Genomic DNA, 18,047 nt, shown 5'->3' on the forward strand with positions numbered 1-18,047 from the left:
AAGAGTGATTGAAGTTAATCAGAGCACAAGTCACATGACTTGGGGCAGCTCAGAAATTGACAAAATGTCTAGCCCCATGTCAGACTTCAAAATTAAATATAAAAAAATCTGTTTGCTCTTTTGAGAAATGGATTTTAGTACATAATGACAGTATCCCTTTAATAATTTGTATCTACACTATCACAGTGCATGTGCAAGACAAGTTGACGCAATTCTGAAAACTTCAGTGTAAATCTCATAGGTACGTAGTTTACATTGTGGGGAAAAAAACACGGCTACACTATGCTGAATTTGCAATCACTTAGTAAGAAAGCCATACTGTGTATTTCAGATATTTTATTGTGTATTTTGGGTATATTTACGTTTGATTTAGAAAGCTACAGAATGTTTTAATGCCATTTTTCATAGAATATTGTTTAAACAAACAATTCATCTTGTTTGGATGTTCTTTTTCACACTGTATAAATTGGGCAGTACCTTGTACTGTACATTCCATTAACTAGGCTATGATAAACCCATGTTATTTGCAAAAAAAGCTATTTCTTCAAATTTACTAGCCATAAGGCTAGACTTATCTAGAAAATCTCAGGTTACAAGCATTCAACGTAATATACTGCAAAAATAACCTGCAGATTTGATTTGTATAGCCTTGTAGCTCATCAACTCAAAGATTTATTTTCTGCATTTTAAGACAATCGGGCAGTATCTTTTTCACATGGGCTGCACCAGACAAGTATGCTAAATTAAAGGGCACATTTACTTAGCTCGAGTGAAGGATTAGAAGGAAAAATACTTTGAATTTCAAAGTATTTTTTTGGCTACTTCGACTACAACTTCAAATCGAATGATTCAAAGTAAAAATCGTTCGACTATTCGACCATTCGATAGTCAAAGTACTGTCTCTTTAAAAAAAAACTTTGACCACCTACTTAGCCACCTAAAACCTACCGAGCACCAATGTTAGCCTATGGGGAAGGTCCCCATAGGCTTTCTGGGCAATTCGTGATTGAAGGAAAATCGTTCGATCGATGGATTAAAATCCTATGAATCATTCGATAAATCCTTCGACTTCGAATATCGAAGTCGAAGGATTTAACTTCGATGGTCGAATATCAAGGGTTAATTAACCTTCGATATTCGACCCATAGTAAATGTGCCCCTAAGTGTACAGGCCTAATGATATAGAGAAATATATACAGTAGGTATGTACACAGAAACATGTAAGTTATAAGAATAAAAGAAACTTAAATAGTTTATATTTCTGTGGGAAGACTGATCCATATGCTCTTCCCCACATAATGCTTTGGCGATCATAGGTATATTTTCAGCTTTTTTAATAATTTGAGTTTTTTTTCATTTACATAATAGAAAGCATTAGTGGGGTTATTGGCTAGAGGCCCTGGTCCCCAGAGTAGTAGTTAGTAGCTAGCCGGAATTCCTCTTGGCATTCCTACACTGTCTGCACTTCTAATTTGAATTTATGGGCTCAGCACATTTTCAATTATCTTCAGATTCCTTTTTTTAGATGACTGCTGCTGTCTCTGGTTGCTGACTTTGACTAGCCCTTAAATCTTGTCCTAAACAGAGGAGCTACTATGCCGATAGCTGTGAGGAGGTCTGGGTCATGAATGACTTAATGCTATACGGTAGCACGTCCCCTTATTGTATCTCCTACTGCAAAGTTCCTTATTTTTCTCACATATCTTCCTTTCACTTGAACACAATATTTATTTCTAGAATGCTCTTTTTGATTTGCCTCTAGCTGATGTCATTTTTAATTTACGTCTTTGTTCCAGAGCTCTTTCAGGATTGTGTTTATCCTAAAATAACTAAGTGAGTTTACCTTACGTTTCATCTACGACACTTTTGCCATTTATAGCAAGAAAATCAAAGCAAAAGCAACATCTGTAGATCCTCTTGAATACTTCTTGGCCCTGCTTAACCGTTGATGTAAACATTTGTTCATAAAAGCGCAAGTAGCACACGTTCATCATCTTAAATGACATTCCCAGTATTCAATCTCTGCCTAATGTCATTTCATGAAATGTCATGGAAAGACTAGTCTATGACCTCTTTAATGAGATATTTCATATTGGCTGGGGTTCTGGTCTACTGTTGGAATTAAGGCTCCAATAGAATCAGATGGAGCATGTAGTTTTGCCATTAAACGCAACATGGTGTCAGTATATCTGTGTGTGTATAGTGTGGTTTCCTGACCACAATTAACATTTAAGTATTCAAACCTTTCAGACCATCAGGCCTAATATTCTTCAAAACAGGATTATGAAAAAAGCCATGCAAACCATAAATAAAAATCTACATCTAAAACAATGTTCATTAATAAAGAGACAGTGGCATAACTTTAACTGGTTCACCAGATCCCACGGAGTTTAGGGATCCTTATTCCATTTTAAGAAAATTTAGGAGTTTAAGGATATTGGTGTATTGGATTAAGAATCTGGTGATAATTAGGGTATGAAAGGTAAAAAGAAAAGGACTAGGTTTTAAACCTATATTTTGGCCCTGAACCCATGAAACTACTACTAGTAGTTTTTAGATTTGTTTGAAGCCCCCTGTGATGTTCAGCATTGTTTGTGTCTCTTAAATCTTGTAACTGAGTTGCAAATACATGAAAACATTGCTGAAACATTTTGCCTCCAACATTGTTTCTCCAAAAGCACCGGGAACCAATATATTTCTGGAAATAGATGCTTGTAACATTTGTACCTGTATTTGTATAAGTAAAAGACACCACTTGTGTGCACAGCAAACACGCATCTGAGATATGCAAACACGACTACATGACCCAAGAGGGAGTATTTTATTGCTTATGGGGAAACATTTTTTTTAAATTAATTAACCTCATCACCTGTTTAAAAGCAAACATGCTTTTTAAGTTAACTGGGACAGCTAAAACATTTATCAGGTTCAAGGATCCCAATAATTAGGCTTGCAAAAATCAGACAAGCTAAAACAGAGATGTTATATAGCAGCAAAGGTCAAATAATTCCAACATAATTTATGCAGTATAAGAGGGAAGAACAGAAAATCACCGGCACAACTGGGTAATACTAGCAGGGAGAAACCTTGCTCATTTATTGCGGATGCAACGTTTCGGGCATGGGAAGTCAGTTGGGTGTTGAAACCAGAGAAAAAGCAGAAATTCTGAACTGTTCTTTTCAAGGTTTTCTTTTTAATAGACTCGATTCTAATACTACAACTGTTGATGGGAGACTTAGTGGGGAAATCAAGGCTAGAACATGTAAAGATGAACAAAGGTCCAGGAACAAATGATTTTCATCTAAGGGTACTAAATGAGCTTAGCGCTGATTACCACACCTCTACTTAATTTTTCAGGATTCCTTGAAGTCTGGTATGATCACAAGAGATTTGTGAATTACTAATGTGGTGCCATTATTCAAAAAAGGATCCAATTCTTAGTCTAAAAAACGGAAGGGGCATTAGGGGATAAGACACTTGAATACACTGCAATACTATGATGTTTGTGTCAGCATGGCTATATACATAATAGATCTTGCCAGACTAATTTAATTGTCTTTTATAAGGAGGTGGACAAGAACCTATACTCTGGGTTGGAGTGGATATCATCTACTTAGACTTTGCTAAACCATTTCATACAGTACCACACAGAAGGTCAAATTAAGAAATATTGGCCTGGAACAAAATATTTATACTTGGACAGATAACTGGCTGAAGGATAAATTACAAAAAGTGGAGGTAAATGGAGCATTTTCTAATTGGAGCATTGTTGTTGGAGTACTGCAGGGGTCTGTATGTGGCCCTTTGCTTTTTTAATTTGTTTATTAACTGTCTTGAGATCGGCATTGAAGGCACTGTCTCTATTTTTACTGATTATACTAAATTGTGCAAAACTATAAATTAGTAGAATGCTTTGCAGAGCAATTTAAATAAACTGGAAAATGCGGTTCAGTGTTGATAAGTGAAAGGTTATGCACTTTGTTACAAAAACAAAAATGCAAGTTATACATTTAGGGGCTGATTTATGCTCGAGCAATCATGAAGGAACTCGCATGGGGTTTTGGAGAAAAAACCTAGTTACTTGAGGTATTTTTCCTCCAGCTGGCTTTTCTTAAATAGCTTTTAGAGGCCACCCCTTTAGATTAGATGAATAGAATACAGTAGAACCTCAATTTTACATCCCCTGATTTTAAGTTTCCCCTCATTTTACATTGGTGTTTTGTGGTCCCAATTATATTATGCATAATACATTTTGCTGATTTTACATTTTCCTGGATTTTACACCATTTTTTCTGGTCCCCTGAAAAAACATAAAATGGGGGTTCTACTGAAATTTGAAGTAGCATTGCTGGCTCTGCCCATTGAGGGCAGTAAGATTGTGGAATGCTCTACCAGGTAATGTTGTGTTGGCAGATTCTATTAATTCCTTTATGAGCTCCTTGAATGATTTCTTGAAAGCATAATATCCAAGCATAATATCCAAGGCTATCATGATCTTAAGGTACACAATACTAACTACAATTAGTTAGCATAGGTATTGGAATAGTTTATATATGTGACTGTATATGTATTAAGACTTCCAGATAAACCATTTTTATTTATAACTAAAGACCTCTAAATGAAAGCACAAAATAAGATCATGGGCAAGCATATTAATTTTTTATATAAAAATTAATTTCACTCGCCGCTATAGTAGATTTTTTAGGCACGAGTTGGATCATGTATTAGGCTTGAAATTAAGGTACCTTAGTTACTTGGAGGAGAAGTGATTACTTGGCTATTTCAAAAGAAGCTACTGTACAGTGAAAAAAATGACTGGGTAATGTACTGTGGGTACTTTAGAATGAAAAAAATAACTGGGTAACTAATAATATACGAGTTTTAATCTCAACATTATTTTTGTGGCACAGATCTTCCTTGCATCAAAAAAAAAGTATTCAACATATTTAATTTCAAGTAAACTGAGTGATCAACTGTTAATAAATAAATAAATAGGATCCCTACAGATTAATTTAATAAAATACCTGTAGTTGCCACTCCTTTTAAGGGAGGAGAGTGTTGACCACTGGCAACGCCGACCAGCTCAATGTCATACTCTGTACCATCTCTCAGTCCTGTTACCAATGAAGAGCGTTCACTGCCTGGGACAGTTAGTGTTATAGGCTCAAACTGCTGTTTGGCATCCCTTATTTTAAGAATAAAATTGTCAAAACCACTCTCATCAGCGGTCCATGATAGGTAGAAACTGTCTGAAGATATTTTGGAAACTAGAAGATTGCCAACCTCAGGCTCTGGCTCTGAAAAGAATATCATGAAAGGAAATAATTTGGAAATTAATATTAGCGTGACAGCTTTCCATCCTAAGAAAAAAGAAGTCCAAAGTGAAATATAATCCATCAATGTCAGAATGCAATGGGAGCAGCTTAATATTTTCCTTCTGTTTTTTTGGGGTTAAGAAGCCATAATTACTTAATTATATAAATGACATAAATAAAATAAATTGATTAGCAAACCTAAATAGAAAAAAAACATAAAACATGACATCTATGTGTGACATAAAGGACAAGTGACGCAAAGAAGTGTAATGGACATATTTATCAAAGGGTGAAGAGACAATTTACCAAAGAATACCACACAGTCCTACTGATTGTAACGACTTTCAGGGTGCATCTTAGAACATTCTGAGGACAAAAAAATTTTGTAAAATGTTTGGTACTTCCCACCTAATAAAAAGTGAATGGTGTGCTTGGTAGTACAAAATAACAAACAAAGATAATAAGAGAAAGAACTTACCATAAGAACTACTTATTATGAATGATTGTATTAACTGTATTATAGAACTCCATAGTCATCATACTAAGGGGCCCACTAATTACTACTAACAATTGAATTGCTATTTTTCCATGAATCTCAAAAAAATTGTAGTTTTCTTATAGTATATTTCTAGCTCTAAAAATTTGAAATTTATTAGTAGTGATGGGCGAATTTATTCGCCAGGCGCGAATTCGCGGCGAATTTGCGCGATTCGCGCCGAGCGAATAAATTCGCGAAACGCCCGCGAAAATTCGTGGTAAAAATTCGCCGGCGTCAAAAAATTTTTTTTCGAAAAACGGGCGCCGGCGTCGAAAAATGGGCGCCGGCGTCAAAAACGAGACGCCGGCGCCGTTTTCGCGAATTTTTCGCCGTGTTGCGAATTTCGCGAGAAATTCGCGAATTTTTCGGCGAAGCGAAACGGCGCAAATTCGCCCATCACTATTTATTAGTGAAAAAACACAAAAACCTGTTGTGCTATAGAAGTCAATGAAAGCTGCACTGATCTTATTGGACCACTTTTAATCAAAATGGGCTTGAGGTTATCGGATTTTTTTTCACCAGGAATTGTGCAATAAAGACTATTTTTTAGCGGGTTTCAAGGTATTCGTATCTGTTAGCACATTGTTTAGTGTTTTTTTTCACAACTTTTATATTAGGATCTTTCAATAAATTCATCTGTGGTTGTAGAGTTTGTTAGTTTAGTCTTCCTAAGTTTAGTCTACCTTTAATAAATAGGCTTCTAGGTGAAGTAACATAGAAGAGTAAGGGAATGCACCATGAGGTACTGCATTACTCAGCTAAACAATGCCCCTGCTACTAAATCATTGTAATTAAGAGACTAGGACCTGTCATTTTCTTCCCCTGGTAAGCTGGGTACATAAGCTTAGCAGCCCCAACTAAGTAGGAAAAAGAGTAAGCAGAGTGATGGCAAAAGAATAAAAAAATTTGTTGGGTAAATACATAGTAACAGCGCTTTACTTGTATTTTAACCAAGCTTTATCCAAGGTAATAAAGCCCTATTAGTCCAAATGTGTGCATTTTTACTATCTCTCCATCCAACACAATTATTTTTTGTCAGCCTCACCCTTTCAACATATATTGAAACTTATATTATTATTTTTTAGCTGAATAGGTTTAAAACTTTTTTTGCTTTAAACATAGTTTGTTACATAGAGTCTATATCAGTTTGATGGGAAGGTGCCCATTAGAGGTAGTTCTGTTATGGTTATTTCTCTCCCATGTTACATTTATTAATGGTCTTGTTGAGAACTTATTGTATATTCACCCACTGATATATGTGCCCAAAAGCCACAAAAGCAGCCCTTATGAGTTAGAAAATAGAGCAAGATTTTAAGAGTTTAAATCATCTACAAGAAAAAAAGAGTTTAATCATCTATAATGACACGTTTGTTTAACTTGTTAAGCTATATGTGTTTTTACCAAAGCTACTTCTCCTTCAAAATTTACATCTAAAACGACATCTTCTTCCATCAAATTCCATTTAATGGAGGGAGGTAAGAATCTTTCCATATCCCTCTATTGTACAGATGGAGCATGTATTGTTGAAAACAAGTGCATGCTGGATGGAAGTGACTATTTATTAGTGATGTAACACTTTGTCAGATGTGCCAGATGTTTTGGAAAAAGAAAAGTTGTATCATGCATAGTTCTTCATTTTACAATATTTCAGCTGTAATAAATTGCATACTATTGGTAAAAGACTGCTCTATCTTTACTATCTGTCATAATCATCTTTTAATATCCTAAACCCCTCAATGGTTAGGACGTGGAACATGGTCAATAGGGACCAACCTGAAAATAGATATACACAGGCATAGCTGAAGAATGAGCAACCTCTCAAGTTTTTTGCATTTAGTAAAGAGAGAAACCAACAGAGATGCTACAATGCTGAACTAAGTTAAATCCTAATGTAAATTAATCTTTAGTCATTTTTTTCACTTAAAACGTATTATATTTTACATAAGCTTGTTAACCACTGGTTATGTGTGACATGTTTGTGAGTATCTAAAGACCCAAGTGGCCTTATAGAAAACATATATAAATGGAAACAAGCACTAAATGGAATTGGATACAAAAGAACAACATATAGTAGGAATCATATACAGAAAAGGAACAAAACAATACAGATAAATTAGAAGGTCTTCGAGTTTTGTCTAACTTCAATGATGCTTTTTTTTGTCCAGAGTCAAGATACTGGAGCACATACTGATTGAAAATAAAGACACATGCAAGGACATACACATAATAGCATACAACATAGATTAAGACAGAGTGACATGGTATGAAGAGTAATAGACATTGTTTTTAAAATTGTTTCATTAAGTTAAGATATTGCCATGCAGACTACAAGTTGAAAGATACTGACTGCATTTAGAAATGTGAAAAAAGATATGTTTGTTAAACAAGGTTGGTAGATCCAATACCTGTGGTAGCAGAAGTACTTATGGCCTGTGTACGTAGACCATGGACAATGCCAAAGAGATTGATGCTGTAATCTGTCTTTGGTAACAATCCAGAGACAGATGATGTTCTGAGGTTGCCTGAGACATTCAATGTCTTAGGTTCAAACAACCTGTTGGTATCAATCACTTCAATAACAAATCCTTCAAAAGAATCCTTGGTTGCTGTCCATGAAAGATCAAAGTTGTTGGTAGTGACATCAGAGACAGCTAAATCACCAACTTCTGGAATGTTTTCTGACCAAAAAGAAACATTAATACAATTAATATAAAAAGAGAGATGGCCATTTCCAAAAGAGCTGCCACATCCATAAGCTGCAAGGAAAGAAAAACAAACTTCTTGTGACCTAAAGTAAAGTGAGAGCTGCAAGCAAAGCAGTTTTAGAACACTGAAATTGATATATAATGCTGCCTTGTCCTCAGATGCGAGGATGGAATGGCAACATTTGACATGCTTGATTGCTGCCATGCAGAATGATACTGTGGAGACAAACGTTTTTGACAGACGCTGAAAAATGGAAAAAGAGCTTAGTTCTAAATATTCATGTAGTAAAGAAAAGAATAGGGAAAGCCATTTTTCAGGTCTGCTATTCACAGAGGTGCAGTGGGTGGTCTTGCATTGTTGGCATTTTAAAGTGGTTTGCTTGTGATAGTATATGTTTCAAGTTAAATGCAGCTCTGTAAAGAGAAATAAAGCTTATTTTGGTTTAAAGCAATGCCTAGTAGTAAATTTACCCTATCGTATAGTACAGGCAATATGCAAGTACTTATATGAGAAACTAGTACGGGGCACATGGCATTTATATTTCTTCCTGTTGAAGTAAGCCTTTTTTTAGTTTCAAAATACGGACTTTAGCAATTACAATGTGAAATCTTATGGAGTTATTTATTGAAGTCCGAATGCCAAAAACTCCAAAAATTTTAGGTTTTTTGACTATAAATTAGATAAGATTTTAGTGAAAAAAAAAAAATCTAATTTTTCAGAATTTATTATACCCAGAGGATGGAAAAACTCTGAATCGAAAATCCAGCATCTCAGACTTGCCAAAGTCAATGCGAGAACTCCTGAAGATATTCTGATCTGGGGTTCATGCAATAATCCAAAGATTTGTGGTTTTTGGGCAAAAATCCGAAAAAAAGAGTTTTTGGGTGGAAAATCCAAAAAATTTGTACGACTTGAATTTTTCATGATTTTTTTTCGAGTTTTTCCCCTCACAGGAAATTTTCTGGAAAATGTATTGATAAATAAGGGGAAATAGCCTGTATATTTCAGAAAACAATGAGATAAATTCGGATTTTGATAAATAACGTATGTTCCTGATTATTGCATCAGTTCCTCTTGTGTTTATAAAGTTAATTAAAAAAAAACATTGTACATAAGATTAATTAATATATCAATTAGAAGTAATGCTTTTGTTGTTTTTCATTAATTTTGAATGTGACAGAAGAAAAATGTATTCATCTTTAATGCACAAAAAAACCAAAAATAATTATCATGTACTGTCTCTTTAAAAATTCGACTTTGAGCATTTACCATCTAAAACTAGCCCAATTGCTGTTTAAGCCTATGGGGGACCTCCTAGAACATATTTAGAGTCAAATGGTGGAGTTTTTTTTGGAAAAACTTTGATTCAAATTGGAATATGGAACTATTCGATTGAAAACGGACCTATTTGGCCAAAAAACCCCCTTCAACTTCATTTTGGTTGGTCTTTTTGAATTCTAATTTCGAAGTTTTTCAAATTCAAAATTTGACCATTGATAAACATGCCCCTTAGTATGATGTAGAAAGTTATATTTTGCAATTGGTTTTAATTTTTTATTATTTGTGTTTTTTGAGATATTTAGCTTTTTATTCAGCAGTTCTCCAGTTTGCAATTTCCGCTGGTTGCTAATTACCCTAGCAACCATGCACTGATTTGAATAAGAAACTAGAGTATGAATAGGGCCTGAAAAGAAAGATGAGTAATAAAAAGTAGCTATAACAATATGGGGGCTATTTATCAAGGTCCGAATTTATCTCAATTTCTGCGGCTACAAACTCCGATCTAACCCTCGGGTTTTTAACACTTATTTATTATTAGATTTTTACATTTTACAAAATTTGCTTTGCAGGAAAAGCTCAGATCTCCATGATTTTTTCGTGAATTTTCTCAGAAATCGACAAATTTTTCATGTTTTCACCCATAAGCTCCGAAAACATAGTGAAATTGCCCTAAACCCTTGACACAACCAAAAATCAATGGGACTGTTCCTATTGACTTTTATGCAACCTCGACAGGTTTGAGATGCCGTGTTTTTAGATTCGGGCTTTTTAGCCCTCAGGGTTTAATAAATTCCGAAAAATTCGTGATTTTTTTAAAAGTCTGATTTTAGAAAATAATCACGAATTTTTCGGATTTCGTGGGCATTTCGGGTATTCGGAGCTTAATAAATAACCCCTAAATGTGTAACTTTACAGAGCATTTGTTTTGTAGCTGGGGTCAGTGACCCCTGGAAAGAGTCAAAGAAGAATGCAAATAATTCAAAAATTATAAAAGATAAATAGTGACAACAAATTGAAAAACTGCTTAGAATTGACCATTCTTTAACATACTAAAAGTTAACTTAAAGCTGAACCACCTGTTTAAGAATTAAAATGCATTTACTAAATTAAGAGCTGTACCATCCAGATACAGAAAAGAAAATCCAAAGGAAGCATTCCGGGGTAATCAGAATCCTAATTAGAAGCTGCAAAAAGAGGAATGAAACTTAAGGATAAAAAGTCAGTGCATTCGCTGGGTGGATCATGGGCTGAAAAAAAAGCAATGCCTGCAGCCAGAGCGTAGCAATTGCAAATAAAGAGATACCTGTAATTGTTTCACCAAAGAGAGGTTTAGTGTTAGATCCCTGAATTACACCATGAAGTGTGATTTGATATTTTGTTTCTGGCTTAAGTCCTGGCACTTCTAAATATCGGAGTTCTCCAGGTATTACAATGTTCTTAGTTTCTTCTCTGTGCTCAGCATCCTCAACCTGGATAACAAATTTTTCATAGTTGCCTTCTGGGGCTATCCATGTGAGCTTGAAAGAGTCCCAGGTTATTTGGGACACCAATAAACTCCCCAGTTCACGCGGCTCTTCTGAGTATGAGAATATGCTTACATTAGTAGGTGCATTTATAATAAAGGAAAAATTAACAATCTTTAATCACATGCTTCAAAACCACTAAAATATTTATACACCTATGTTCATTTAATTCTTTCACTTCTTTAAAAATGAATTCACCAAAATGTTCTGTATTAATTTACTTTATACCTCATATGTCTGTGTCAAATATGGTAATGTTTCAAGTTTTCTTCAGGCTAAACAATCTATAGCAACCGATAATTGCTTTCAGAGAACAGACCAGTAACTGCTGCCAATTGCTTAGTTGCCATGGGTTATTAGAACCAAGCATACTTTAGAAATGATTTACTAATTATACTATTAATTACTATTAAAGGAGAACTTAACACTAAAAATTAATATGGCTACAAATGTCATAATTTATTTACTGAACGTATTGCACCTGTGTAAAGTTTCAGCTTGTCAATAGCAGCAATGATCCAGGACTTCAAACTTGTCCCAGGGGTCACCATCTTGTAAAGTGTCTGCAACACTCACATTCTCAGTGGGCTCTGAGCAGCTGTTGAAAAGCTAAGCTTAGGTGCCTTCGCAAATTATCAAGCAGAAAATGAGGTTTGTCTGTAATACAAGCTGATGCTACAGGGCTGATTATTAAATTCCGATGCTAGTTGCACTGGTTTCTGTGCTACCGTGTAGCAAGTATCTGTATTAATTACATTTCTATTCTATGTGTACTGTATATTGTGAGTGGATGCCTAAGCTCAGTAAGTGACAGCAACACAGAGCATGTGCAGTGAATCAGCAGAAAAGAAGATGAGAAGCTACTGGGGTATCTTTGCGGGCACAGATCTTCCCTGATAAAGGGTTGTGGTTGCTTTGGGCTGGTATAGAACCAAAAAATAATGTACCACATTTCTAGCTACTTCTTTAGTTAAGCTTTAGTTCTCCTTTAAGGTTATTTAGTTGTTTTTATGACTTTGTAATTTCCTATGAGGTTGTGGCAGTTTAATTTCAGTTAGTCCATGTTTTGTTATAAGCAAATGATAATCCAATGTGGCCTCTAATCATTGATCTAATTTGCAGGGAACATTTGATTCCTCTGATTTATGAGACACTGTATAATGATTCAATTATTTTGTTTTAAAGCATTACATCTTGGTACAATTTGTAAAGAAGGGTCGCTTTACTATCTCAAAAATATATATAGCCATCACTGGGACTGTGAACACAGTATAGTGTCATACTGTATAAAACCAACAATAAGAGTTACACAGTAATGTGGAATATATTAAATGATATTGAATGAAAGGGTCAATAAAAGTAACAGTAGTGGACTGCACATAAATAAAATTGGATTTATGGAAAGAATTGCATTCACAGAGGAGCAATGCAATAAGAAAATAATTCATGACAGACGATGCCTGACTTTATATTCCTTATCCCCCTGTCCAATTGCCTGACTTGAGGAAGAATTACATTAACCTTGTAATAAATACATCTACACTTTTACGAACACATTCCCTTGGATTATGAATGCAGACATTGTAATAAAATAGTTCAGCTGGGAAACACATAGCTTCAAGTTTAAGGACTTGTTCAGTAATACAAAGACCCGTTTCAGTCCTAAACTTGCTTAGGTCACTTTTTCCATTTTGGTAGACTTTTAGACCCACTCACATCCTTAGGACCAGGTCTATTTAAAAGAACAACACATTTGTATCTAATTCTAATGATGTGTGTATTACGGAATGGAAGGCCATTGGCATGATCCTTTAAACAGTGCGTTTTCTTCAGCCCATCTGTGCTGTGGTCCATTAAGTGATTGATCAAAATTAGAATGCTAGTGAATTTTGTAAGAGGTATGCATTGGAGGTATGCTTTGATGTTCAGTAAAAACAGGGTTTCCCTTGTGCTGTTTTGTGCTGCTTTCATTCATTATCTCGGAGACACAAATAGACTTTGAAAGGGCCCTGACATAATAATTTAGCACAGTATAATAAAATCTTAAATTATAATGACTGAGCAATGATTACACTTTCACTAAGCAAATAGTTAAATTTCTTAGTATAAACAGAAGCTTAGTTTATTCTATGGCACAGTCATACTACAACACTGCATATCATACAGCACAATTTTCCTTCCCCTAAAAATGCAGGGGGTGCTAACCAATCAAATAGAATAACTGCTAGAAAGTGTGTGAAGAGCTCAGTCATTATAATTACTTATTGTATCCCTGAGCATTGACACCAACATAAAATATATAAGAAACCTTTTACAATGTTTTGTTGTAGCAAGAGCTACCAAACAAAAAAGAAAAGAAAGTGCATTCTTGATCTCCTGGGTTGTCCTTGCATCAGTTCCTGTAATGTTTAAAAACTGTTATTAATTTAAAAAAATAATATATTCTGCAGCCATCATCCAGAGAGCCTGTAGGGGTAGAAAATCTTCCATATGTTGGTGACTAAAAAGAGAGAGAATTGACATTAACTAGCTGTCACAGAAAGGATTTAAATTATAGGTGTATCCCTTGTAAAAGGCAAGATGGGACATGCCCATAGAGTAGTCCAGCTTTCAGGTGAAAATATAAAGCTTTATGTTTAGACTATAATTTCAGAAACAAAAATTGTTTCAGTGCTATAATAAGAATGCATAGTTGAAATAATTTATTACCCAGTCTGTATTAGGTGTGAATGGTTACTGATGCAGAACTTTTTGAAAGGTGTGCACACCATAGATGAATCACAAACAGTTTCCTGACAAAGATGCACAGCAATGTTTCTGACAATCAACACCATCATATTATACTACTTGACATAGCTCCTGAAGAGGGCTCTGTAGCAAAAGTAGTCATATTGGTGCCCTCCAACAAGGCATCATTGAATACCCATATGTCAACAATTGTTTTTTATGTGCCATTTTTAGATAAGTATGACTCATATATTATGTGGTGACACCTTTTTAGGAGCCATCAGAATATCACCCTCAGAACCCAATTTCCAGGGGATGCTTTTTAATTAAAAAAAGACCAAGTTTTGCCATCTAAACTTCCATTCCACTCTCACTATGAAGCACAGTGTTGCACTGGGAAAAGCAGGAAGAAACCTGACTTCCTAATAAGCTAAGTGAGAAACTATTTTGTAAAATCATCTTTTTTTTTTTATTTCAGTCTCCTTTAAAATAGACTGTAATTAATCCATGGGAGAATAGCTTTAAAATAACATAGAATGCTTATATACATTTTTTTAGATATGATTTTTTACGATAGTGCATATGTTGCACTATCGTAAAGACTTTATGAAGGGCATAAAAGGCCGTTAACAACTTTATGGGGCTGATTTATCAAAGGTCAAATGTTAGAGTTTTTTTACCTCAAATGAACTAGAATGACCTCCAATAGTATCTTATTTAAGAAAAAATGTGAACATTTAAAACTAGATAGAATATTACCGACCTGAAAACTCGAATAAACTAAACTTGAATCTAGTTTTTTCTCCTCTGGCAGGTTTTAGGTGGCGAATAGTCAATTTCGAGTTGTTCCCAGGGTCAAGGCATTATAAAGTTTAGATAATTCCCAACTCGAATTTGTGAGTTTTGACCAAAAATCCTACTCGAAAATTTGAATTTACAATTCGAACCTAATAAATCTGCCCCTGTATATTATCTTAACTTACCAGTCCTTCCAACCACAGTAGCAGGCTTGCTCTTGTGTCTTCCTTTCTCAGCAACAAGAGATAGACTGTATTCTTTGCCAGGTTCAAGTCTGCTGAGTTCATGGGTGATGGCATTTCCTGGGACCTGAACTTCCTTTTTATCACCAGTACTAGATGTATAAGTGAGGCGATAGTGGTCAAACTTAGCTATAGGTACTTTCCATCTTAGGTCTAGGGTTGTTTCAGTGGCCCCAGTGACTTCCAAATCCTTGGGAGCATCAAGGTCTGGAAAAAGGCCACATTATACTAATTATAAGTCCTTTGTACATCACAATTACTACAACAAGCACTTTACTTTTATTCTTACCAGTTGCAGCATTTATTGTAGCTGGCAAACTTTCTTTGTCTTGTTTCACTGCTGTCAGCCCTATTCCATATTCAGTTCCAGGAATCAAACCTAGCAACAATTTAAAATTAAATTAGAATTGTATAATCTTAACTGCCTTAATCTTGCTGATTAGGACAGCATTGGAAACACAAGCATACTGTACATTCATAAGATAAAGTGAACCAAAGTTTTTATTTATAACAATTCACATTTAAGTGACATTTTAATAAATCCGTTTCACAAAAATGGTTCAATATATATTCTTTAAGTTGTTTATATCTTTCATTATTCATTTGTGAGTTCCTCAACTGTTATTTTGCATCAACAAATAAACAGATTCATTGCTAACAGATTTCACCTGCTCTAAATGATAGCTTCCAGAATAAGGCAGCAATTAACAAATGTGTTACTGGCTCAGCTGCTTACGAGCAGGAAGAAATGTTGGGTTGAGGAAGCACACTAATAAAAGCACACTAATAATAGCATCCACTTTACTTAGTTGCATGTTTATATTAATGAATATTCTCCTTAAATGTGGGCAGACTGAAGAAGATGCCTTTATTCTTACTGGCTCTCACACATTGGGGTAGACTTATCAAAGAGTGAAGTTAGAGATCTCCACAGTCCGCAGAGTGAAATACCGCCTCTCTCAATTCATTTCTATGAGATTTTTTAAGGCTATTTATCAAATGGTGAATGTTCACTATCACCCTTTGATAAATACGCCTTTAGAAATCCCATAGAAATGAATGGAGAGAGGCGGTATTTCACTCTGCAGACTGCGGAGATCTCTAACTTAAATCTTTGATAAATCTACCCCTATAAGGTCAGAACAGTATGAACAAGACTGCACCAGCTCACAATGGCATAAGGACTAAAGCCACTAATACGGTCAGAAAATTAGAAAATGGACTGAATCAACACATAATTCATAACCAAAGGTATAGTGCCAAGGTTTTTCATCCTAAACTTGCCATATACTGTAAATTATGAAATGTTGGGGCTTGTGGGATGTTGACACTCTCACCTGTCAGTGTGGTTTTGGTGGTAGCGTCATTGCTTCTGGGTGCTATTGTTTCCTCATGGTATCCCCCTGAGAGTGGTGCATATTTAATTCTGTAATATTCAACATTTGCTTGACTATTTTTCCAGTCTAAAGTTATACTGGTATCCGTATTTAAAATCCTTCGCAGGTTCTTTGGAGTGTCCAGGTCTTTAAAAAAGAAGAAACATACAGTAGATTATATATTTGTTGGATATGTCTTTTATAACAATGTCTTCTATGACACTTTGCCTCTGAAAGCAGAGATCCAAAAGGTTGTTGTGTACTGCTAAGACATTCAAGTTACAACAGATTTCCCTATCTTATTGCATATATGCAGTAGAAAAATAACTAATACACATAGAATTATACAGGTATGGGACTTGTGATCCAGAATGCTCGGGACCTGGGCGTTTTGCCATATAACGGATCTTTCCTTAATTGGATATTCATACCTTAAATCTGCTAGAAAATCATGTAAACACTAAATAAACCCAATAGACTGGTTTTGGTATTAATTATATCTTAGTTTAGAACATGTACAAGGCACTGTTTTATTATTAGAGAGAAAAAGGAAACCATTTTTAAAGATGTGGATTATTTTATTATCATAGAGTCTATGGGAGACAGCCTTTCTGTAATTTGGAACTTTCTGGATAACAACGTACTGCATAAAGGATCCCATGACAGTACACTGCAGGAAGAGGGAACACTTTTGTTACTGGTCTAGTAATCATTAGTAACCAATCAACAAGTAGCATTTACTGATTAGCTGTTAGAAAACAAATATCTGTTTTGATTACTAGGTGCAGACAAAGTTGTGGTTTTATTAGATTACTAATTTAGTCCTGTCATTCTAATGGGAACCATAGGTTGTCATCGTTAGCAACACACTGTAGTTTATGTGCTAGATTTCTTGAATATGTTTATTTCTTATTCTTGTTGTGTGTCCTGTTTTTAGAACCCCTTCCTAATGTACTTACTTTTAAACACGAACAGGGAAGTAGGCTGATCAAAATTAAAAACTCACAACTCGAAAATTGTTTGTACGCTTATTTATGAAAAACTTGAATCTTAAATCCTGATCTCTTAAAAATGTGAAAAACTTGAACACAGTGAAATTGCATTTTACTCATTGTTCTCAATGAGACTGCAAAAATTCAATTATTTTGAAAAATGTCAAGTTAAAGTAGAAGTGTACTAATGAAGAAGGGCAGAAATGTTGTACATTAAATTTTAAATGTCACAGTATTAGGCTGATTAGTAATGAATACAGATAATTAATTCATGGCAATTAAAATATACCCATGTTGAATTCTACATCAACTTTACTGGCTTTTAGTGGGAGCTTTTTTATATTCAAGGTTTTTGCACTTTATAAATCTTGAATATAAGAGTTTCAGATAGTTAAACATAATCCCAATTGCTATTGATTACCTCGAAAATCTTGAATGTTACATCTGCCCCTAACTGAATTTCTCCCTTTTCCTCTATGCTTTTAATATGTATAAAAGATTATAAAAATAAACTAAATGGTATAAAGAAATGTAAAGAGAGTTTGGGGC

At 34.8% G+C, this 18,047-nt stretch overlaps 1 protein-coding gene across 3 annotated transcripts in view; it reads right to left on the reverse strand.

Annotated features, from left to right (window-relative positions):
• The window catches only part of LOC108700035 (tenascin), a 75,278-nt gene that overhangs the window by 20,483 nt on the left and 36,748 nt on the right, over positions 1-18,047 (reverse strand). Inside the window, exons 8-13 of one of the 3 annotated variants that reach the window (XM_018232891.2) lie at positions 16,468-16,653; positions 15,420-15,509; positions 15,074-15,337; positions 11,144-11,416; positions 8,259-8,531; positions 5,025-5,297 (exon numbers count right to left, since the gene is read on the reverse strand). In XM_018232891.2, the coding sequence (XP_018088380.1) occupies positions 5,025-5,297; positions 8,259-8,531; positions 11,144-11,416; positions 15,074-15,337; positions 15,420-15,509; positions 16,468-16,653 (1,359 nt within the window). The remainder of the gene's footprint in view (positions 1-5,024; positions 5,298-8,258; positions 8,532-11,143; positions 11,417-15,073; positions 15,338-15,419; positions 15,510-16,467; positions 16,654-18,047) is intronic. The other 2 variants (XM_018232892.2, XM_018232894.2) reach the window with 2 other exon arrangements.

The sequence above is a fragment of the Xenopus laevis genome, chromosome 8S (assembly GCF_017654675.1).
Source record: "Xenopus laevis strain J_2021 chromosome 8S, Xenopus_laevis_v10.1, whole genome shotgun sequence".
Classification (NCBI taxonomy): Eukaryota; Metazoa; Chordata; class Amphibia; order Anura; family Pipidae; genus Xenopus; species Xenopus laevis.